Source organism: Lepidochelys kempii, chromosome 4 (genome assembly GCF_965140285.1).
Source record: "Lepidochelys kempii isolate rLepKem1 chromosome 4, rLepKem1.hap1, whole genome shotgun sequence".
Taxonomy (NCBI): domain Eukaryota; kingdom Metazoa; phylum Chordata; order Testudines; family Cheloniidae; genus Lepidochelys; species Lepidochelys kempii.
In genome coordinates, this window is record NC_136383.1 from 88,986,447 (window position 1) to 89,012,204 (window position 25,758).

The 25,758-nt window shown below is 40.7% G+C and overlaps 1 protein-coding gene across 2 annotated transcripts in view; it reads right to left on the reverse strand.

Annotated features, from left to right (window-relative positions):
- Nucleotides 1-25,758, reverse strand: part of KIT (KIT proto-oncogene, receptor tyrosine kinase) — an 80,021-nt gene that overhangs the window by 38,923 nt on the left and 15,340 nt on the right. The window contains exons 2-4 of one of the 2 annotated variants that reach the window (XM_073342015.2): nucleotides 9,656-9,904; nucleotides 4,889-5,173; nucleotides 1,112-1,248 (exon numbers count right to left, since the gene is read on the reverse strand). In XM_073342015.2, coding sequence (XP_073198116.1) covers nucleotides 1,112-1,248; nucleotides 4,889-5,173; nucleotides 9,656-9,904 — 671 coding nt within the window. The remainder of the gene's footprint in view (nucleotides 1-1,111; nucleotides 1,249-4,888; nucleotides 5,174-9,655; nucleotides 9,905-25,758) is intronic. The other variant, XM_073342016.2, reaches the window with a different exon arrangement.

Sequence of the window (25,758 nt, forward strand, 5' to 3'; positions counted from 1 at the left end):
CTGCCTCTATTTAAACTCATTAATGTTATGTATTCTAGCCATTCCAATACAAAATTTAATTTGACAGTCAATATTTTAAATGATTGCTTCCCCTGATATTTAACAAACAAGACTGAAAGGTCACACTTATTTGGTCCAAAATATTTTTCTTGTGGATTTTTCTTCATAAAAATGTAAACTAACATAGCATGAAAAAATGTGGTCAAGAAAAGATCCTGACCTTACTGCAATCAAACAAGAAAATAAAAGTGCTCAAATGCAAGATTTATAGTTAACCTTGGCAAGGAACCAAAAGCCCCATCTGCAAGTACCATACTGCCCACATGTTATTTAGGCTTTAACTCTTGAAGCTGTGAGCTGGGATTTCACAGTAGATATGCACTTAGTGAAAGAAACTCTGCCAGCATCAATGGATTAGTTAGGAATGGCATAGACCCTAGAGAGTCAGTATCCAGGCCTGAGGTTGTATGATTTATCTATCATTACTGTACCACAGAAGCTTTTTTTCTATACACACATGAACAGCAAATTATGTATTCCAGTCACTGCCATTAACAACAAAAGACCTACCAATTAACAGGGGATTGTATGCTGCAGGAGTAGTAGTCGGTCTTCTTACCAACAACAACCAGTTTGGGAACTTTAGGTACTTTTATAAACTATGGCCAAACTCTTCAATGCTACTGAGATCTTGCTGCTCCCGTTGAGATCAAAGCGATTTGTGGGTGCTCAGTAGTTCTGTATTTAGGTATGCCAATATAGGCTGATCTTCAGATTTAAGAGCCTAACCTCAGGTACCCAGGTTTGAAAACACTGGATATCTGGAAGCTGCTCTCCCCCTGGGCTGTGATCAATGATGCGCGTAGCCCACACAGAAAAGCAGGAGTGTGCCTGGTGCCCCATCTTTGGCATGCAGAGTGTTGTAAGGACAAGTCACAGTCCTGCCCTAAGTAAGGAACTGAGGTAAACTGAAATTGGCCAAATGTTACTTACTTGAGATAAACACATACATATCTTCGCAGAAGTTTTATTTTCAAGGAATACGGACATAAATGCCTTTCTAAGGTCCTGTTGTTTTTTAGACTGTGTTTTAAAACTTAAATGATCTCACCGTGTTATTTTGAGGAATCCAATTAGCTGTCAACGAACTATCTACATCTCTTATTGTGCATGTAACTTCAAATTCTTCCCCTTCTTTGAGAAGCTGGCTGGGTTTGGATAAGGTGATAACAGGGAGGGTTTTGTGAACTGGAAAATAATTTATAAGTGCATTATTTTTCATTACATTCAGAGCTTCCAAGAGGGATAAAAATCAACAGTCATTAACCTTCCAACAAAATTCAGACCTCTTAGCGGCATTCAAATCTCTGTAATATATTAGACTAGTGTTTTCATGCTAAGTATATTTCCATTTTGTCCCCTTTTAAACTATACTTAAAGTTAGGAAACACTTAGATCTACTCAAGTCACATGGATAAATGCAAGTCACATGGATAAACGTGGATGGTATTTAACTATCAATCAGGTAACTCATTCTATGACAATGATGAACCTGCTGAATTTTACAACTAAAACCAGTTAGAATTATGTCACTATGGAATTGCATGTTGAAATTAAATTCAATTTCTTAAATATAAAATGTCTACATGAATTTAGTGCTCTTGTAAAATGTCTAACTGAATGCCCTAGAAAACTAAAGTTCTCCACTTAGACAAAGAACAGGAACTGCACAGGGAATGACAGTGCTTGATTTTACCACACCACCCTGCCAATGGGCCTTAACTCTGCCTGAGATGGATGATCACAAAGGGGAGAATGTAGGTCTCCATCAAGACTGACAAGGTTGCCAACTGAGATGGCTTTGGTGATGTGTTACTGACTTAGTAGGCTAGATACACAGCTGTTTTAAGTTGGTGTAGTTCTGCTGAACTCAATCAAGTAATGACAATTTACACTATCTGAGGATCGAGTACCTATGTATTTATCTGTAATATCTAAAGCTTTTAAATTTCCTCCTTTAATTTTCTCTTTTTTTTGTTGCTTCAACATTTTCCCTCAATCCTTCCTCTAAATTGTCTCTTGTACTATAGTATAATAATAAATAATAACAGAATCATAGAAATATAGGGGTGGAAGGGACCATGAGACGTCATCTAATCCAACCCTCTGTGCAGATGCAGAACCAAGTATACCTAGACTGTCCCTGATAGGTGTTCATCCATTAAATATTTCTAATGTGAGGGATTCCACAGTCTACCTTACAAGGCTATTCCAAAGATTAACTATCCTTATAGTTAGAAATTTTTCCAATTATCTAACCTAAATTTCTCTTGCTCCAAATAAGCCCCTTATTTCTTGTCCTACCTTCAGAGGACATGGAGAACAACTGATCACCATCCTCTTTGTAACAGCCCTTAATAAATTTTGAAAACTTATCAGGTCCCAGCTCAGTCTTCTTTCTCAAGACTAAATATGCTCGGTTTTTAAACCTTTCCTGATAGGTCAGGTTTTCTAAATCTTTGATCATTGTCGTTGCTCTACTCTGGACTCTCTCCAATTTGTCCACATCTTTCTTAAGATGTGGACACAATATATCAGCTGAGGCCTCAACAATGCCAAGTAGAGTTGGACGATTGCCTCCTGTGGCTTATGCCTGTTAATATACCCCAAAATGATACTAGCCTTTTTGGCAACTAATCACATATTTGACTCATACTCAATTTGAGATCCACTATAAACCCCAGATCTTTTTCAGTAGTACTATCACCTAGCCAGTTATTCCCCATTTTGCAGCTGTGCCTTTGATTTTTCCTTCCCAAGTGTAGTAATTTGCACTTGTTGTTATGGAATTTCATCTTGATGATTTCAGACCAATTCATTGATTTGTCAGGTTATTCTGAATTCTAATCCTGTCCTCCAAAGTGCTTGTAGTCCCTCCCAGCATGTTGTCATCTGAAAATTTTATAAGCATATTCTCCACCTCATTACCCAAGCCATTAATGAAAATACTGAATAGTAACGGACCCAGGACAGACCATTGTGGGACCCGATTAGGTAGGTCCTCCACAGTTTGACAGAGAACCATTGATAACTATTCTTGGAGTATGGTCTTTCAACTAATTCTGCACCTGTTTGCTTATGAGAATGTCATGTGGGACTATGTGAAAAGCTTTACTAAAAACCAAGATATATCACATCTACTGCTTCCCCCCAATCCACTAGAGCAGTAATCCTATCAAAGAAGGAAATTGGTTTGGTTTGGCATGATTTGTTCTTGGCAAATTCATGTTGCCTATTCCATTTAATTCTATTATCATCTAGGTGCTTATAAACTGATTGTTTAATAATTTGTTCCAGTATGTTTCCAGTTATCAAACTCTAAAATTCCTGGGTTCTTTTTGTTCCCCTTTTGAAAGGTAGGTAGTATGTTTGACTTTTCCAGTCCTCTGGGATGTTATCAATCTTACATGAACTCTCAAAAATAATTGCTAACAATTCCAAGATTGCTTCAGCTAGTTCTTTAAGAACACTATGGTGAATTTCACCAGATTCTGCCAACTTGAATACATCAGACTTATCTAAATATTCTTTCACCTGTTCTTTCCCAATTTTGACTTGTATTTCTTTCCCCTTGTTGTTAATAGAATACCTAGCTCTTATATAGAACTTTTCATATTTGACTTTTATGCCAGTGGAATTGAACTGTCCACTCCTGGACTACATTTGGATAATGTAAATGATGGTACAAAAAAGGAGGATGTGTTTTCCAGTGGTGAAAATGGCAGTCTCATATGGGGAGCTCTGGATTCTACTACTCCTGGTTCTACCACAGATTTCGAGAGAGAACTTGGGCAAGCTATTTGAACCTTAAAAAGATGTTGTGCACCTCAACTGTTAATATATTTTAGGCGCTTTCATTAATTAGGCTTATATTCCTTCTCTCCAAACTGATTTACAACAATTTGCTAACGTACAACGTCACTAGAAGGTTAAATAAAAGATCTGTCTAAATGGGCTTAAAATTCAAGAGGGAGATCAGAGGTAAACAGTCACAAATGACAGCTTTACCAGTGATGTCCCATTCAAAATTAGAGGACAAGATTTCTATACCTACCTTTTTTCACCCATGAAGAAAATAAGATTGTTCCATTCCCTCCTTCCCCCACCACACAGCTTCTCTTTCTCTCTCTCACACACACACCTTACTTCAGTTGTGAGAAACTGTATTTGTTAGCTTACTACATTTTGTTAACCAAAATGTATTATCAGGTCTTCCAATTTCAATTATATAGATAACAGTAAGGTGATAAGGTGTCCTAGTCTTCTGGTTTAGCAGGACAGTCCTATTCAAATCTACTGAATACTGTAAGTTTTGACAGAGCAAATGAATTAGAAAGCCAGCATCGAAGACGAGTGTCAGCACTGGACCAGGGCTCAGAAAAGCCTGGATCCCCAAATTCCTTTTAGAATCCACAGAACTACCCAAAATCAGCAGGGATTTTGCCAAAACCTTTCTAAGATCCCCACTGTCAACCCTTATGTGACACCTCTTCCCTTCTCCCTTCAAACACAAACACACACACACCCCTCTACCAAATTCCAGATCTGGAACAAGCTCTGAAGTCCCTGCAACCTATCCACCCAGCTACCAGAACCTCAAACAAGCACCTGTTTATTACTATATTTTAAAATGTATTCTGTTTTATTATATGAAAAAAAATCTAGTAATCCTAAACTCGCATTATTAACTCAAACCTTTCTATGAAAAATAGTGATAAGTTCAAGATCCATTAGTGTTTCTTAGGAAAGTATTCGCAGCAGTGTTCATCAATCTGTTTTCTTCAGATGAATGCCCATATGCATGCAGAGGGGGAAAAAGTGCATTTACCTGGCCTTACAATCAGGTATCTATTTTCTGAAGTTTTCTCAACTCCATTTTGTTTTGCCAAGCATTGGTAGCACCCTTTAAATGATCTTTGTACATTTTTTATAATGATTCCTTTCTGGGGATTGGCAATAAACGTCAAATTCTTGGGAAATGGTTTGCCACCACATAATTTCAAGGTGAAATTTGAAACATCTGGATCTGTCACTGGACATGCCACAAGAGCATCACTGTCCTCTCTTACATAGATTGAAGGGTCAGAGTCATCAAGGAAAAGGATATGTGGATCTGTAAAGAAAACAAATGTGTTAAAAAGTCAGGAATTGTACAAGTTAAGGTTCAAAAAAACCAAACTCTGCCAGATTGCTCAAAGAATACATTAAATTATACATTTTACTAATATTATGAATACTGTATTAATTCAAGTTTATTAAATTAACATTGCTAATAGAATCTTAGAAACCTTCCTTATTTTCTGACTGTGCACTATGCTGAGGTGCAGTAGTTTTAAAACTCAGTCACTTGAGAGTTTTGTGCAGGAAAAAAAAATCTTATTTTTTCTTTTATCTTTAAAGAGAGGAAATGATTATTTCCTTCTTGTCTAACTCAAAAAATGCCAGAATAGATTTTGCTCAGACTATTAAAAAAATCACCTATGAGCTGAGATCAGGTCTATCAAGTTTCATGCCCAGAAGGAGAATTTCTGAGAAATGTATGATCAAGTGAAAGTTGAACTGTAACCTCAATTATAATTTTCACTTCTAAAAAAGACAATCTAAATGAACACATATTGCTATCAGAGGAAATAGCAAAATTAAAACTTCTCTCTCCCTGAAAATATTGGAGGTATTTACATAAGCATCTGGTTAATCCATAGTATTGAAAAATTATGATGTAGTTATTCTGTATGACTGCTTACAATTTGTCATGTCAGTCAATCTACAGTACAGTAATATCTGATCTATTTAGTATTTTTAAAACCAAAGTTGAAGTCCTTGCTAGCTGCTAATTTTAAAATACTAATAACTTGCTCAACAATATTGAAAACCAAAAAATTAAGAGATTTCACAATGACTGTCAAAGTTTATTTATGCCCCAGGCTACAGTTTACATTGGAGGAGTAGAATTAGAACAAGTTTTGCTCATTTTATTTAAGTTGGTCTTCATGTAACTTATACATCCACTATCCTGAAATCACTACAGGAATTTAAGAACTAGCACCAGAAAATAGAGACCCACAATGAGGATAGGAAGAAGAAAACAAGAGCATAGCATATTGTTTAACCAAAACAAGAATGAATAGCACATTTCAAGCTTGTTTTACTTATAATGTATACTTTAAAGAACTGTAGCCTAGAGAACTTTGCAGTCAGAGATGGAGTCAGCTGAGGACAGAACATCTAATCTGCAACATTCTGTGGAAGGATAAAGTTACATTGAGCTCACTGGCCTAGTTGCAATATGAAGACATAGCATTAACTGTGCTTCTTTTCAAGTGGCAGAAACCCCCCAAAATTGAAAGCAAAAGCAGCTCAGGCCAAGACCCTTACTGTAGGCTTAATGTCTTGCACCAAGAGTTTAATGGCTTCCAAATAAGATGGTAGCATACAGAGAAGCACGGAATCCCTCCAAAATCAGAAGACAATCTCAATGAACTCAAGAATAATCCATGCTGGCAAAGGCTTAAGCAATCTGTTTCCTCCTACTCAACTTCATCCTGGCTGGGTTCAGGTGCAGGAGGGTTCCCTAGGAAAAAGAGGTCCTTGGATGTGTGATAAGTGAAGTAACAGCTGGTTCACAGACAGCTGGAATTGGTGTCAAGGCCAGGGTTGAAGTGAGCAGAATTACCAAGGCTTGATCCTGTACAATCTTCCTATATCATTCTGGAAATGGGGAGGGAAAGACGGGATGGCACAAATCAATTTGTCTAAGGGAATGAAGACATCTAAAAGGATTACACATATACTTTCCTCACTCCCCCCCCCCATCTCATCCCACTGACATTTTGGGCAGTACTCCTGCTCCTCCAACACAAAATGAGTTGCTTATAATTGTATTCACCCAGCTTGCCTTTTATATAAAAGTGTCTGAGATGATTGTCCTCCATTTTATTTACCTAGAACGGGTTAATAATTGCCTCCATCTAGACGATGGAGTTGCAAGTTCCCTGCTTCTGCATGTTTAAATAGGTTGTCATTGTCCTGTTGTCTATCAACACTGCATGATTTCTGATCAAAGAATAAAGAGTGTGTGCCATGAATGACCCAAGCTCTGAAAGACAGATGATTAGTCTATATTACCCTCTGCCTTTGAAGGCTGGAATACCAGCTATAGAAATCCTGATGGTGAAATTGTGATGTCGATATCCACCATTGTAGCAAACAGAGGACTTTTTTGGAGACATTACTACATTGTTCATGTTCTCCTATGCATTCTAACTGTGTAAAAGGAAAGCCTCATAGTGTTTCATGTAGAGTTGAATGCTCTGTACTGTCCTTATGTCTGCATAGGATATCATCAAGCCCAGGATTTGAAGGGCATGCCACACAACGCTGCAGGAAGATGACACGGCTTGAAAAAATAATTTGTTTTACCTCCAGAAGCCTATTTGTCCCAGGTGAGTTAGGAATTTGACAAAGGGGTTAACCAAGTCTTGTGTGATTGCCAGAAAAAGCTTCTCTGATAATTCATTGCAAAACCATGTTCATTTGACAGCACTGGTTTGCTATCTTTCATTCTGAGGTGAAGAATATCCCACTAGTAGGTCATTCTTTTAATGGGAAATATGAATGCCTTCCTCATCAAAGTTGATTATGATAGCTACCATGAGGTTTAAGAAAATGTGTGTGATAGATAAAGCTCTATTGTGTCCATCACATACTGGCATTGGTATGTCTGACTTCATTTGTCATGATCCATGAGAAACAAAAGTATGGCTTGCTCTGAGGAAGAAACAAGAGAATGTCCCCAGTGCTAGAGAACATTTGAATGGCCTCCAAGGATTCCAGGTTACTGGATGGATAAGATGGTAGGGAGAAAGCTGGTATGGAACTGGAGAGATGGCAAAGTCCAGCACTACCACTGAACTCTTGGTCTCAGACAGCTGATGGTTTGAAGGCAGATTGTGACTGGGTGGAATGAAGAATAAATCTGTTCATACACAGGTCATAAGGTCTAAAGGAACCCAACATAGTATGTTCCTAAAAAGTCTACATGCATTTCTTGGGAAGGGGGGGTTCCAGAGTTTTAGGTTAGCTTTTTGGTCAGGTCAGCTGGATGGTTAGGCCTTGTCCTGGAATTGTGAAGTGAAAAAGAGGAAGAAATTTATCCATGAAAGAAGGATGGCTGTTCTGAGGACTTGGTAGCTTTGCATTTCTTCAGAAACGCCACAGGGCCACATAGACTACCTTTGAGAATATTCCATCTGGAGAAAATCCCCTGCCAGGCTATGCTGGCTTCTCTGTCCTTGTGAAGCAGTTCCAGAAGGATTACCAGGCCCCTAAGCAACTTCCCTCACCTCTCCCAGGGACTGCTGGCTGGAGGTGGAGAAAGAGAAACACTAGTTGCAATAGGAAAGGCCACACACACACACACACAAAAACCCCCACCAACAGGAAAAGAGGGCAGCCTGCGCCACATGGGCTCAGGCAAGAGAATGGGTTGCCCTAGAAATCAGCAGAGTCAGCCCACTTGAGGCACATAAATTGGCAAAGTTGACTGAGAGCCAGTGAGGCCATCTGTCAGAATCCAACAAGTCACAGAAGGGAGGAAAACCAGAGGAAAAGACAGAGGTGGGTAAAAGGCAATAGCAGTTCAAGAAAAAGTATCACAAGACAGGCAGGTACCCACTATTGAAAGGTGTACAAGAGTTAGTCAGAACTGCCTGAACTAAAACAGAGGCTGCATGCAAGATGATTCTTTGTTACCCACTGTCTTATACAAAGGAGCGTTTAGGTACTAACATTTGTAACAAACTGCCTCAGTAAGCCAGAGGGTGGGGTCAAATCTTTACTGACTACAGACTAGTGGATGTAAAGAATAATAACTTTTAAAATTCTACAAAGAATAAAATTAAGGAAGAAATAAGTTTTTTGCTCTCTATACAGAACAATCCACCCAAATGATTTTAGCTCATTTTTTTAAAATGGTATCCAAATTCTCCTTCCAGAAGCCAAGTTTTTGCATATAACAGTGAAGATTTATATGGAAACACTACCGAAAACTTCCTGTGACTACAATGACCCTAGCAAGCATCGTCTAATGTAAATACCTAACTTCTCCCTGTATGTGTTACACCATTTCTCATCCGCTGGCGTTATTGAACATTGCTGAAATATGTTGCGTTATTTTGAATATATTAAGTCCCTGCTAGGACTATTTATTATTATTATTATTTTTATTTTGGCTTAAGTCTTTTCTTTACCTGAGCTTACCAGACAATCCAAGTCTATGATTGTAGTGTATCATAAAGAACCATTGTCCGACCTCCTGCACATGCCAAGCCACAGAATCTCACCCATCCACTTCTGTAATAGACTCATAACCTTCGGCTGAGTTACTGCAGTCCTCAAATCGTGATTTACAGACTGTAGTAGCTCAGAGCCCTACCTATCTAGTGTCCCATCTCTGGCCATGGATTCCTCATGAATTTGGAATACAATTTAAACAGCTTTACTACAGTTTCTGAGTACTCATATGCAAAGGGACACACCAGACTCCAATTATGTGCTTTGGAAGGGAAGAAGGGGAAAAATACACATACAAATTTACCTTTCACAAAAACATAAATGGAGGTGTTCAAACTCTCTTTGTTTTTGCATATGTATCTGCCTGTGTCTTTGGCTGATGCATTTTTTATGTACCACTCCTTATTATTGAAATGTCTTGGTTTTCCTGAAGAGTCTGAGTTCTGAAAATCCCAAGTCACTGGACCATCATCATTGCATCTCAGTCTTACTTCTTGTCCGCTATTCACAACTAAGGAAGATTTTTCTGGAGTAATAGAAGGTATTGTACCACCTGGCAGAGAGACAAAATGCAGTATACATTGCTATATTTATTTGTCTTGTTTTAACAAATGAAAATATTTACCTGATCACTTAAGTATAATTTTAGATTTTGTGCCTTAAAAAATACAAAGTATTACACTTCATTAATTCTACAAGTTTCTGTAGACAGCTCATAACTAAAGACCCCGGCCCATATGCACAGAGGTTGCAGCCACTGCAGATGGAAACTGGGTTAAATAAATACTCTGGAAACTAGTTCCAGCTAAAACAGTTTCTGTCATGGTTTGGCTTGTCAACAGGGACAGAGCAAACAATTTTAACATGAAACTACATTTGTAAACTTGATTCTACCATGATTTGGTTTCAAGAGCCAAAAGATGACCTCTGATGGTATTTTTAATTGAGTGTTGTCAAGATTTAAACTCTCTTTGCCCAGTATTTATTACTGTTTTAGCTGCTTTGCAATAGGAACTGCAACTACATCTATTCTGTATGCATATGGCTTCAGTGTAAAGTTTACAATACATTTATTTTCTTTGATGAAATACTAATTTGTAACCTCTTATAGAAGTAAGTACTCAATATAATGCAGGTATTCCTACACCTCCTGTTGCTTGCAACGTTAGAGGAACTGTTTTCTTCCAGTAGAGCAAGCCCCCTCAAGTCACAAAAGTATCATCTCATTCACTGCACATACCCTGGTCTACCCTGATTGCAGCTTTAAAAAAGGTTCTGAGAAAGTACTGCTATGCAAACTATTATCCCCCAAATGTAAAATGTAAAACATTTTCCCACCCAAAAACCAACCAAGAGCATATTAAGGCCTGTCTGTCTAGAATGAAGCCAAATAGTTTTTTGCTGAGCTAGCATATCCCATGTTTCAGCCTAAAGAAATTCAAAATGAGTTTAGAAAATGGGAGTTTCTATGGGGAATGAAGACAAACTCTTACTAATGTTGACCTGTCTGAACCACACATATCATATTAAATTTATGCAAATTATGCTGAGGTCTTGTGACAGCAATCTATGCCTACCCTGACACCCTAAAGAATATGTATTTAGTCAGGTGAATGACCATCTGTTTATCTCATGATAACTGTCCATACATTAAAATATATTTTAAAAAATTCAGCCAGACTTGATGACCAATAGGCACATATACTGGTAGAAATATACTGCAGTTGGCGATACAATGTCCATTAGTTTTCTTTCAAAAACACACACAATTCTGATGTGGTGAATTTCCCTACCAATAGGGACAATACCACAAGTTCAATCAAAACACTCTATAATTAGTTTGGACCCGATTATATTCCAGCCTTAATTCATTTATCTCTCAGCTTTAGTGGCTCTTAAAGGTATACAAATGGATTAAGATCAAGTCAGATAAATGCTCCTGTTGCTGAGAAATCCAAAAACAATAGAAGAGTATAAGAGAAAGAATGAAGGTCAGAACTCCTTCAGATTTTAACTATTTTGTTTGCAGGCTGGATTTCTGGACTGAGATCTCTCTGTCATTGCTGATTAAAGGCATTTATCACTGCTCAACTAGAAAGATAAACATTTTCCATAATCCATATGAAGATCTTCAATCCATACATACAGAAATAGCAGAATAGGTATGAAGTATCTTAAAATATAATCATGTCCACTTCCAACAAAGAGGCAGACAACATCGCTGCACAGCCATACTCCATGTTCATGGCTCTGCCATACTTAATCTGCTTTGACTATTGCATATAATATTTCAAGTCAGGAGTTCAAAGTCTACTATGACAGGTTTCAGAGTAACAGCCATGTTAGTCTGTATTTGCAAAAAGAACAGGAGTACTTGTGGCACCTTAGAGACTAACCAATTTATTTGAGCATAAGCTTTCGTGAGCTACAGCTCACTTCATTGGATGCATACTGTGGAAAATACAGAAGATGTTCTTATACATACAAACCATGAAAAAAATGGGTATTTACCTCTACAAAAGGTTTTCTCTCCCCCCACCCCACTCTCCTGCTGGTAATAACTTATCTAAAGTGATCACTCTCCTTACAATGTGTATGATAATCAAGGTGGGCCATTTCCAGCACAAATCCAGGGTTTAACAAGAACGTCTGAGGAAGGGGGGGAGGGGAAACACGGGGAAATAGGTTACCTTGCATAATGACTTAGCCACTCCCAGTCTCTATTCAAGCCTAAGTTAATTGTATCTAATTTGCAAATGAATTCCAATTCAGTCTCTCGCTAGAGTCTGGTTTTGAAGTTTTACTGTTGTAATATCACAACTTTCGTGTCTGTAATCGCATGACCAGAGAGATTGAAGTGTTCTCCAACTGGTTTATGAATGTTATAATTCTTGACATCTGATTTGTGTCCATTTATTCTTTTACGTAGAGACTGTCCAGCTTGACCAATGTACACGGCAGAGGGGCATTGCTGGCACATGATGGCATATATCACATTGGTAGATGTACAGGTGAACGAGCCTCTGATAGTGTGGCTGATGTTATTAGGCCCTGTGATGGTGTCCCCTGAATAGATATGTGGGCACAGTTGGCAACGGGCTTTGTTGCAAGGATAGGTTCCTGGGTTAGTGGCTCTGTTGTGTGGTATGAGTATTCGCTTCAGGTTGGGGACTGTCCGTTGGCAAGGACTGGCCTGTCTCCCAAGATCTGTGAGAGTGTTGGGTCATCCTTCAGGATAGGTTGTAGATCCTTGATAATGCGTTGGAGGAGTTTTAGTTGGGGCTGAAGGTGACGGCTAGTGGCGTTCTGTTGTCTTCTTTGTTAGGCTTGTCCTGTAGTGGGTGACTTCTGGGAACTCTTCTGGCTCTGTCAATCTGTTTCTTCACTTCAGCAGGTGGGTATTATAGTTGTAAGAATGCTTGATAGAGATCTTGTACGTGTTTGTCTCTGTCTGAGGGGTTGGAGCAAATGTGGTTGTATCGCAGAGCTTGGCTGTAGACAATGGATCGTGTGGTGTGGTCAGGGTGAAAGCCGGAGGCATGTAGGTAGGAATAGCAGTCAGTAGGTTTCCGGTATAGGGTGTTGTTTATGTGACCATCATTTATTAGCACTGTAGTGTCCAAGAAGTGGATCTCTTGTGTGGACTGGACCAGGCTGAGGTTGATGGTGGGATGGAAATTGTTGAAATCATGGTGGAATTCCTCAAGGGCTTCTTTTCCATGGGTCCAGATGATGAAGATGTCATCAATATAGCGCAAGTAGAGTAGGGGCGTTAGGGGACGAGAGCTGAGGAAGCGTTGTTCTAAGTCAGCCATAAAAATGTTGGCATACTGTGGGGCCATGCGGGTACCCATAGCAGTGCCGCTGATTTGAAGGTATACATTGTCCCCAAATGTGAAATAGTTATGGGTGAGGACAAAGTCACAAAGTTCAGCCACCAGGTTAGCCGAGACATTATCGGGGATAGTGTTCTTGACGGCTTGTAGTCCATCTTTGTGTGGAATGTTGGTGTTGAGGGCTTCTACATCCATAGTCGCCAGGATGGTGTTATCAGGAAGATCACTGATGGATTGTAGTTTCCTCAGGAAGTCAGTGGTGTCTCGAAGGTAGCTGGGAGTGCTGGTAGCGTAGGGCCTGAGGAGGGAGTCTACATAGCCAGACAATCCTGCTGTCAGGGTGCCAATGCCGGAGATGATGGGGCGCCCAGGATTTCCAGGTTTATGGATCTTGGGTAGCAGATAGAATATCCCAGGTCAGGGTTCCAGGGATGTGTCTGTGTGGATTTGATCTAGTGCTTTTTCAGGGAGTTTCTTGAGCAAATGCTGTAGTTTCTTTTGGTAACTCTCTGTGGGATCAGAGGGTAATGGCTTGTAGAAAGTGGTGTTGGAGAGCTGCCAAGCAGCCTCTTGTTCATATTCCGACCTATTCAGAATGACAACAGCACCTCCTTTGTCAGCCTTTTTGATTATGATGTCAGAGTTGTTTCTGAGGCTGTGGATGGCATTGTGTTCTGCACGGCTGAGATTGTGGGGCAAGTGATGCTGCTTTTCCACAATTTCAGCCTGTGCACGTCGGCAGAAGCACTCTATGTAGAAGTCCAGTCTACTGTCTCAACCTTCAGGAGGAGTCCACCTAGAATCCTTCTGTTTGTAGTGTTGGTAGGGAGGTCTCTGTGGATTAGTGTGTTGTTCAGAGGTGTGTTGGAAATATTCCTTGAGTCGGAGACTTCGAAAATAGGATTCTAGGTCACCACAGAACTGTATCATGTTCATAGGGGTGGAGGGGCAGAAGGAGAGGCCCAGAGATAGGACAGCTGCTTCTGCTGTCTACTATGTTTACAGTAGGCTCCCATCTTGCGCCTCCGACAAGCTGCTGAACACTCTCAGCTTCCAGCAGGTACTGAGACACAGGACCTGTCCCAATGTTTACAGCAAAGCCTGTATGTCCAGTGTAGCAATACAAGTTTCATGTGCTGGGGTTGGGAGGGAAGGAAAGGAGCAGTGGTAACAAACATATCATAGCATTTAGAAAGCAAAATCCATGATTTATGAATGCTCCAGTAACAGACGATCTACATTTCAGGGCATTGATACTGAAAATGTAGGACAATTATTTCTAAGCAACATAGAATAACAGGCTTCTGCCCCAAAGTTTTTACAACCTAAATTAAACTTAACGTTCTGAGTGATGTCATCAAACTAAGGATCTGATCCAAAGCTCATTGAAATCAATGGCAAGGCATTGCATGTGCATCTGTTACGGAAGGGAGTTGGAGAATGAGGGTTATAAAAGTGAAAGAAAACAAGATATGCTTAGTATTACATATCTAAAAATCTCTGATCCTTAAAAAAAAGAAGACTAATTAATTTAAAGTAGTATGGTTTATAGGTAGTAAGTGGGATGAAGGCTGGGTGTGTATGTGTCTCTGGGAAGAGTGATTAAGTGATGGAAGCCTGAAGATTTTTTTTCAACAGTTTCCGATCCCCCTAATCCCAAACAGATTGTATACACCTTTTTAACATCAGGAACAGGACTATGCCTACAGTTGGTTTTGAACAGAGCTGGGGCACATGTAGGAGTAAACGACAGACACATGAAGTTAGTGTTCCATAGCTAAACAGTCACTTTCACCCATCCCGATTGCCTTAGTTTATCAAAGCTTGTTTAATTATTAGAATGCTGGGATCAACTGTGAGCAATACTGTTTATTGAAAAAAAGAACTGAAGTACCCTGGAAAAGACTTTGTAAGCCACAAATTTGCGGGGTGGGGTATTTGGTAATAGCAACTGCTGCAACAGAAGGGGAGCTGGAAAATAGGGCTGAAGGAATTAGAGAATGATACGGCTCTAGAGAATACTGATGGAGAGAGAGATAATAATCGCAAGTCAAAATGGAGGGATCCTACAAAGATCAGGAGATGTAAAAAACAAAAAAAGCTTTGCTTCTGGAGCAAGTAACAGTGGAAAAATCTTAAGTGTGGAATCTTGATGGATTCTGTTAGCTTCAAGCCATTTGAGCTGTAGTGCTTGTGTGACAGGGAAAGGCACTGACAGGTGGAAATTTACATCATGTTCGTAAGCACCTTCGTGTTGCCCCAAGTTGCCAACCACATCAAAGAGATTAGATTGCAGTTGAAGAATTAGACTAGGAGTCAGGAGATCTGGGTTCTACTCCTAGCTCTGACACGGGCTTCCTGTGTAACCTGGTCCCAATCACTTAACCTTTCTGTGCCTCAGTTTCCCCCTTGCCATACAATTATCAAATATTAACGGAATTGGGAGTTTATAGCAGGTCTGCAAAGCACAAAAGTGACCAGGGTACACTTTCAGAAGTGATTCTTAGAAAATCTGTTTCAGAAGATTCAGCCAAAAACACCATCAGGAATATAACTTAGTTGAGCTTTACAGTAGAACCAATATCGTGTGAAAGACATTAACTGAAATGTAATACACACTTCAATATACAGATTCCTATTATCCTAATTTTCTTACAATTATGTTATCTTTTAGTTCAAAAGACATGTTGCTGGCAAGACAAAGAAGCTGAGAGACTAAAGGAGTTTACAAGCGGACGGAGAAAAGGAGGTAGGGTGTTGGTTCTCCCACCCCCCACCCTCCTTTAACTTGCAAGTAGTCTACAAGGAAGAACCTACATTGGGAGGAAAATGGCACGTTGCCAACACCACTACTAACTCTTCCTCTGCCTGCTCCTGAGGGAGCCCCCACACCAGCCAGGCATACTGACCCTGGAGGCTTCCACCCAGGCCCTGGTCTTGACTTGCTGGGAATGAGGCCTGCACATGCCCGCCGACAAAAGCTAGGCAAGGACATCACCCCAGTGAGAGAGGTGTCTGTTGGTGGAGTCCCTCAGGAAGCAGGCAAGGGAGCTGCAAAAAGAGGTAGCTTGTCTAAATATCCCCTGGGAGCACAAGGATTTCATCACCAGGATGCAGAGGATGCTAGCTAACTACAGCGGCACAAAAGGAAGGAGAACCAGCTGCTCTATGAGGAGGAAACTGGCTTCTGACCACTTGGGGAGTAGACAGTGCTCCACCCTCCACCCAGGTTCCCCATCCATCATGGTCAAGCACCAGTATAATATACTGGAAACAGGTGGGGAGGGGCAGACCCCAATGTCTGAAGAGGAGGAGCCACCAGCCCCAAGACTGGGACACTAACAGCCACTGCACCAAAAAGAAGAGGCATAGAGTGCTGGTGGTCAGGGACTCCCTTCTGAGGGGAATGGAGGCATCCATTTACTGTCCTGACAAAGTCCTGGGAGGCGTGCTACCTGCCTGAAGCCCACATCCAAGCCATTACAAAAAGGTTCTCGAGGCTCATCTGTCCCTCTGACCACTACCCCATGCTGCTCACTCATCCCAGCGGGCACTAATGATACTGCCAGGTATGACCCTGAGTAGTTCAGCTGTGACTACAGGGCTCTGGGAGCAAGGGTGAAGGAGTTGGGGGTTCAGGTGGTGTTCCTGTCCATCCTCCCAGTTGAGGGTAAGGGCCCAGGCAGGGATACATTTATTCCAGAGATGAATGCCTGATTGTGCAGATGTGTTATTGGAAGGGCTTTCACTTCCTTGACCATGAGATGCTGTTTTCAGGAAGGAGGACTGGGAAGAGATCAGACGCGGGGTGCCATTTAGAGGGCGCATGGGGGGGGCTTCTGCCTCCCCTCCACCGCCCTCCGCCCTCCCCGAGTTTTGGCACATGTCCTAACTCTAGTGTGGAATGTGAGTTCTCCTGAGGAGAGGTGCTGCTCCCAGCTTGTGTCCCTGGGGCAGGGAGTCAGTGTTTTGTTTACAAACAGAGGTAGGGTGATTAAGATAAGAAAGGGCTGGAAATTAAAGTTAAATGAGCCTGTAAAACAGGAATCCCTCTGCGGGGGAGGGTAGATGTTGAAGGGAAAACACAGCGGACTCAGAAGAAATACAGCCAAGGTTACATTCAGAAAAGAGAGATGTGAAGGGGATAGGTGAAAAGACGGGGCCATAACCAAGGCAAGGGATAGCATGTGGCACCATCACTGCAGATCGGAGTGCCTCACAGTGTCTAACCTATTTCTTCACACAGCCCCTTGGTGAGGTAGAGCAGTGCTGTTATCCCCATTATACAGTTGGAGCACTGAGGCACAGAGAGAATAAGGGCCAGGTTTTCAAAGGTATTTAGGCACCTAGTGAGATTTTCAAAAATGCTTAGAAGGTTAGATGCTTTGTAAACCACACTAGATGCCTAGCTGCATCTTTGGGTCCCTAAAAACCTTTTGAAACAATGTCCCTAAGGCACTGGTCTGAGGTCATAGAGAAAGTTCGGGGGGAGGGTAGAACCCAGCTCTCTCAGGCTGGTCCAATGGATAGGGAACTAGCCCCATCTTGATATCTGATTTGTGTCCATTTATTCTTTTGCATAGAGACTGTCCAGTTTGGCCAAAGAATAAATGGACACAAATCACACGTTGAGAATTATAACATTCAAAAAACAGTTGGAGAACACCTCAACCACCCTGGACACTCAATAACAGACTTAAAAGTGGCAATTCTTCAACAAAAATACTTCAAAAACAGACTCCAACAAGAAACTGCAGAACTGGAATTAATTTGCAAACTGGACACCATCAAATTAGGCCTGAATAAAGACTGGAAGTGGATGAGTCACTACAAGAACTAAAAAATTTCCCCCTACTGTTACTCACACCTTCTTATCAACTCTTTGAAATGAGCCACTCTGATTATCACTACAAAACTGATTTTTCGTCCTGCTGATAATAGCCCACTTTATTTGAATTGTCTCAATCCTCCGCTTGATAAGGCAACTCCCATCTTCTCATGTACTGTTATATATCCTCCTACTGTATTTTCCACTCCATACATCTGATGAAGTGGGCTTTAGCCCACAAAAGTTTACGCCCAAATAAATTTGTTAGTCTCTAAGGTGCCACTAGTACTCCTTGTTGTTTTTGCTGATACAGACTAACACGGCTACCACTCTGAAACCTTATAATTATTGTTTTCCTTGGACCCCAGCTTCTGGGGTCAAGTGGATATCTGATGATTTCAGCCTTCATTCTTAAAGAAAAGGTAAGTTGCTAGCCCTTGTGGCTGTGGAGAAGCTTCACAATGTGACCCCAGTGCACCCTAAAGGCTTAAAAGGCAGAAGGCAAATAAAAAGAACATCACATCTATTATTTTTACATAATCTCATGATTTTTAAGTGAATCCCTTGATTTTTGCTGAGCCTGACTCGGGATTTTTGAACATTCGGGGTTGGCACTACTGTGAAAGTGACTTGAAAAAGTGTCAGTTTCACTTCTGTTTAAAGTCAATTTTTAGTCTATTATTTGTACCATGGTAACACTCCTAGAGCCCAAGGCAGGTGCAGCATAAACTCACAGGGCCTTGCCCTCGTAGGATGTTTCCAGTAATTAAATGATCTATTCCAAGCTTGGTGAACTGCAAAAATTAAGTACCCTAAATGACAGAAAGTAATCTAGATTTTTCTACAGTTGTTTCAAGTGTTGTATTCAAGAGTAAGAATATACATTAAAATTTTAAATCTACTTAGTGTCTTAAGTTACTTGATGCAAGATATCAGAACATGTTAGTATTAGAGCTCAATGGGTCTAATATTTATTTATTTCTCTTTCTTTATATAGAAATTAGATAAAGTGCTCCTGTCAGCTAATTTCTAAGTTATTATCTGAAAAAAAACCCTAGTTTTCAGGTGCCTAAGTAGTCCCCGGAATCAAAGTTAAAATCATCCCCTCCCCTCCCCGCCCAAATGTGAAATGGCACCCCTGAAGAGATGGAGTCCACTTACCTAAAAAGGGAAAGAGCATCTTCACACATGAACTCATTAAACTAGTGAGGAGGGTTTACTAGGTTCAAAGGGAGCAGGTGACAAAAGCCCACAGGTTAACATAAAAAAAAGCAAAGTTAACACAGGGTTAGATGTTTGGAGGGACAAGGAAAATTCAAATAGGGTCATATGAGTAAGAAGAGAGAAATCAGTAGGAGAATCTGCTCAACATCTTAGAGGTCTATACAGAAATGCAACAGGAAAAATTGGAAGTATTAGTACTTAAGCTAAGTTATCACTTAATTGGCATCACAGAGAGTTGGTGAGATAAATCTTATGACTGTAATATTGATATAGAGGGGTATAGGGTGTTCGGTAAGTACAAGCAGCGAAAAAAGGAAGGCAGTGTTGTGCTATACATCAAAAATATATACACTTGTTCATTAATGATCTGGAAGATGGTGTGAACTGCAGCCTCAGCAAGTTTGCAGATGACATTAAACTGGGAGGAGTGGTAGATACGCTGGAGGGTAGGGATAGGATACAGAGGGACCTAGACAAATTAGAGGATTGGTCCAAAAGAAATCTGATGAGGTTCAACAAAGACAAGTGCAGAGTCCTGCACTTAGGAAGGAAGAACCCCATGCACTGCTACAGACTAGGGACCGAATGGCTAGGCAACAGTTCTGCAGAAAAGGACCTAGGGGTTACAGTGGACGAGAAGCTGGATACGAGTCAACAGTGTGTCCTTGTTGCCAAGAAGGCCAATGGCATTTAGGGCTGTATAAGTAGGGGCATTGCCAGCAGATCAAGGGACGTGATCATTCCCCTCTAGTCAACATTGGTGAGGCCTCATCTGGAGTACTGTGTCCAGTTTTCCACACTATAAGAAGGATGTGGAAAAATTGGAAAGCGTCCAGCGGAGGGCAACAAATATGATTAGGGGACTGGAACACATGACTAATGAGGAGAGGCTGAGGGAACTGGGATTGTTTAATATGCAGAAGAGAAGAATGAGTGGGGATTTGATAGCTGCTTTCAACTACCTGAAAGGGGGTTCCAAAGAGGATGGCTCTAGACTGTTCTCAGTGGTAGCAGATGACAGAACAAGGAGTAATGGTCTCAAGTTGCAGTGGGGGAGGTTTAGCTTGGATATTAGGAAAAACTTTTTCACTAGGAGAGTGGTGAAGCACTGGAATGCGTTACCTAGGGAGATGATGGAATCTCCTTCCTTTGAGGTTTTCAAGGTCAGGCTTGACAAAGCCCTGGCTGGGATGATTTAGTTGGGGATTGGCCCTGCTTTGAGCAGGGGGTTGGACTAGATGACCTCCTGAGGTCCCTTCCAACCCTGATATTCTATGATTCTAAGGCAGGAGTTCTCAACCTTTTTCTTTCTGAGGCTCCCCAAAATGCTGTAAAAACTCCACAGCCCACCTGTGCCACAACAACTGTTTTCCCGCATATAAAAACCAGGGCTATCATTAAGGGGTAGCAAGCAGGGCAATTGCACCATGCCACAGGGGGCACCACAAAGCTAAGTTGCTCAAGCTTTGGCTTCAGCCCCGGGCGGTGGGGCTCGGGACCCTGGGTTGCAGTCCTGCGCAGCGGGGTTTTGGCTTTCTGCCCAGGCCCTAGCGAGTCTAATGCTGGCCATACTTCAGGGGACCCCCCTGGTTGAGAACCACTCTTCTAAGGTCTAGAAGGAGGTGAGAAGCAGACTAGTTAAAAGTTGCTGAGTAAAGATAAAAGAGAAAAAATAAGGGTATGTAGGGATCTATTATAGACAATCAAATCAGGAAGAGGAGCCAGATGATGCATTTCTAAAACAAACAATAGAAATATCCAAAACACAAGACCTGGTAGTAGTGGGAGACTTTAACTACTCAGACGTCTGTTGGAAAAATACTATGGCAAGACACAAAATGTCCAATAGGTTATTGGAGTGTGTTGGGAACAACTATTTGTTTCAGAAGATAGAGGAAGCAACCAGGGAAGCAGCCATTTTAGGGTATGTCTACACTGCAAAAAACACACGAACAAAAAAAAAAAAAAACCCTAGCAGCAAATCTCAGAGCCCAGGTCAACTGACTCAGGATCGTCCTATCAGGCTAAAAATAGCTGTGCAGACATTTGAGCTTGGTTCGGAGCCTGGGCTCTGAGACTCTCCCCCCTCACTGCTATTATAGTCCCATAGCATGATCCCCAGAAGCCCAAGTCAGTTGACCTGGACTCTGAAACTCATTGCTATGGGTCATCTTTTTTTTTTTTTTCTTTTTTTTTTTTTTTGCAGGGCAGACATACCCCTAAATTTCATTCTGATAAAGAGGGAAAAATTGGTTGCAAATCTGAAGGTGGAAAGCCATTTGGGGGTAAATGATCATGAAATGGTAGATTTCATTGTTCTAAGGAAAGAAAGGAATGAGAATGGTAGCATATGGACAATGGACTTCCAAAAAGCAGACTTTAACAAACTCAGAGAACTGGTAGGTGAGCTTCTATGGGAAGAAAATCTAAGGGATAAAGGAGCTCAGGAGAGCTGGCAGTTTCTCAAAGAGATAATATTAAAGACTTGACTGCAAACTATCCCAATGCGAAGGAAAGAAAGAATAGTGAGAGGCCAATATGACTCCATCAGTAGCTCTTTAATTACCTGAAAAGAAAAAAAAGGAATCCTACAAAAAATGGAAACATGGACAAATTGCTAACGAGGAGTACAAAAGAATAGCAGAAGCACGTACTGACAAAATCAGAAAGGCTAAGGCACAAAATGAGTTACAACTAACAAGGAACATAAAATGCAAGAAGATGATCTTTAAATATTTTAGGAACAGGAGAAATATGAAGGAAAGTATAGGTCCTTTACTTAGTGGGGAAGGAGAGCTAATAACTGATGAAATCAAGAAGGCTGAGGTATTTAATGCCTATTTTGCTTTAGTCTTCACTCAAAAGGTGACCAAATACTCAACACAATTAATATTAACTAAGTATTCAAATTGGCAAAGCCTGATGAAATTCATCCTAAGGAACTAGCTGAAGGAATCTTGGAACTGTGAGCAATTATCTTTGCGAATTCATGGAGGACTACTGAGGTCCCAGATTATTGGAGAAAATTAGTACTTATCTTTAAAAAGGGGAAAAAAGATGACCCAGGGAATTACTGACCAGTTAGCCTAACTTCAATACCTGGAAAGATAGTGAAAAATATTATTAAACAATCAACTTGTAGACACCAAGAGGAAAAAAGATTTATAAGGAATAGCCAACATGGATTTGTCAAGAACAAATCATGCCAAACCAACCTACTTTCCTTCTTTGAAAGGATTACTGGCCCAGTGGATAGGGGGGAAGTAGTAGATATGATGTATCTTAATTTTAGTAAAGCTTTTGACACAGCCTCACATGCTTAAGCAAACTAGTTCTCATAAGCAAACTAGAGAAATTACTATATGGTGGGTACACAACTGATTGAAAGACCATACTCAAAGAGTAATTATCACTGGTTTGCTGTCAAACTGAGGATGTATCTAGTGAATACTCGCAGGAGTCAGTCCTCGTCTGATACTATTCAATATTTTCATTAATGACTTGGATAATGAAGTAGAGAGAGAGTATGCTTATAAAATCTGCGGATGACATCAAGCTGGGAGGAATTGCAAGCACATAGGAGGGCAGTATTAGAATTCAAAACAATCTTGACAAATTGGAGGATTGGTCTGAAATCGACAAGATGAAATTCAATGAAGACAAGTTCAAAGTACTACTCTATGGAAGGAAAAATCAAATGCACAACTTCAAAATAGGGAATAACTGGCGAGGCAGTAGTACTGTGAAAAGGATCTGTGGTTATAGTGGATCACAAATTGAACATGATTAAATTGCAAAAAAGGCTAATATTCTTGGGTTTATTAAAAGCAGTGTTATATGCAAGACCCGGGAGGTAACTGTCCTACTCTACTGGGCATGAGTGAGGTCAATTCTATGCACCACACTTTCAGAAAGATGTGGAAAAATTGGAGAGACTCCAAAGAAGAGCAACAAAAATGATAAAAGGTTTAGAAAACCTGATCTATGAAGAAAGGTTTTAAAAACTAGGCATATTTAGTCTTGAGAAAAAAAAGTCTGAGGAGGAACTTGATAACACTCTTCAAATATGTAAAGGGCTGTTATAAAGAGGACTGAATGCCAGACAAGAAATAATGGGCTTAATCTGCAGCAAGGCAGACCTGGGTTAAATATTAGGAAAAACTTTCTTAATATAAGGATAGTTAAGCACTGAAATAAGATTCCAAGAGAGAATGTGGAATCCCCATCATTGCAGGTACTTAAGAACAGATTGAACAAACACCTCTCATTGATGGTCTCCTTGGTTCTGTCTCAGCGCAGGGGTCTGGACTATATGACTTCTCAAGGTCCCTTCCAGTCCTACATTTCTACGTTCTCTGAAAGGCACCCCCCAAAACCTTACATTTAACGTTTTTTAAATTATCTTCCCTATTTCTTTGAAAATGGACATAAATCACAAAGCTAAAAATAGCAATGACAGTGAAGTATTTTCAGTTTTGTGTTGAAAGTCCATAATGTGGTAAGTGACTCCACTGCAGGGTGTTGCTGTGAGTGCTGTTTTACATCAGTTCCCACTAGAGATCTGGTCAGATGTTCTGAGTACCACTGTAGATTGTCCAGACACTAGGATCTATGGGCTGTAGTCCTTGGTGGGTCCACACTACACATTTCTGGATTTCAAGGAAGTAAGAGAGGATTACTTTACTCTGGCTTCCAGCAACAAAAGGTGCAATTACCTGCCTAGCCACAAGGTCTTCAACAGATACTACAAAAAGCTACCCAACTGTTCCTAACCAAGTCCCAAGGGGCAGCCCACAGCAGGGGTATAATGGTTACCATCTCATTTGGGGCCACATCTTACAAATCCCCTGCTGTGGCATATATGCTCCCCTCACGTCTTCTGCTGAAGGCCACTGTGCTGTATCCACCTGCCAGCAACAGACTGCTTTCCTGCCTGGCTTTCAGCTTTCTAGTCTCAGATTGGCCTCTTGCTCACACACAGCCGCTGGCTCTCTCCATCCCAAGCCCAAGCCACTCTGACCTCAGGATGTACTTCTTTTTCCTGTACTCTCAGAATTGTGGCTTGATATTTTCTCTACAGCCCAGCCAGGTAGTGGAAAGTTACCCCAAAATAAGACAGCAGGCTCATTAACATATACTTAGAGCAAATCCTTCCCTCTCCTTCACCCCAATATTCGATAGCAATCGAGCCAATATAAGAACCTGGGTTAATATACAGATTCTTTGTATGAGCTCAACCTTGCACGCTCTTCATAATCTTGATAGTGATAAATGGCTCCTAACTAAGTTGTACTAATATTACACAATGAAAATAATTGATCCATCACAATTTCTAAATAATCAATACTGGGTTTATGGAGAAGAAATGAGAACTGGAACTACCTTTCATATTTTTCCATGACAAGTGCTCTTGGGATCTTAAATTCAAGTAATTACATTTTCAAGATTGTTTGCAAGGCTGCAGTAAACTTGCTGAGGCCTATTTCTTGTTCATCTCCTATCTCTTTGAGCACTGACTTCATCTTAAAGGATACCACACAGTTCTTGTTCACCACATTTTTCAGATTCCTATTAAATGCTATATAGGATTTGAAATAAGTTGTGTTGATGACAATGAAAATGTACAATATACTCATGTAAAGTTATGACTGAATCTGGATTTTAGTTCCTTTCACTTAGATTTTTTTTATCCTCCAATTTATGCCAAAAGGAAACAAATAAGGTTACATCTTAAATACCAGTCACACAGGGACAGCTGTAACTTACTTTGGTGTATGAAACTCTCCCAAATTTCTCCAAAGGGGAGAAGGTATTAAATGTTACGTAGTTGAGAAAAGTAATTCCCTTTTGTCCTACCCCATTCCATTGACTAGGCACCCCTCTCATGCTAGACTAGAAGTTTAGCAATGCCAAAACGTCAATTGTCTAGAATTTAATCGGAGAACCATGTCATGTAGCATTTACATTTTGCTTCTCAGTGAATAAGGCCTGCAGAGGTGCCTTTTACTTTGCAAAAGAAAGCTGCCCATGCAGAATTTGTTGCGCCCTCCACAAAAGGGGAATTAAATGACACTTCAGTATGTGATAAAATACATTATTTTCAAAGGTGCTGCGCACCTGTAGCTCCCAGTGAATCCAACTAGAACCATGAGTATTCAGCATATTTGAAAGACAGGCCTCAGTTGTTTGAGAAAGTACCTTCTCACCCCCTTCCCCAACTTCAGTCTGAGGACTTGTCTACACTTCAAATGCTGCAGCGGTGCAGCTGCATCATGCAGTTACGCTGCTGTAGGACTTCAGTGAAGACGCTACCTACATCACCAGGAGAGCTTCTCCCATGAGCATAGGTACTCTACCTCTCCAGGAGGTGGTAGCTATGTCGACAGGAGAGCTTCTTTCATCGACATAGCACTGTCTACACCAGCAGTTGTTGTACAACATGTCCACACCTCTGAACGACATAGGTATACCAAGGGCTTGTCTATACTGGCACTTTACGGCGCGGCAACTTTCTCGCTC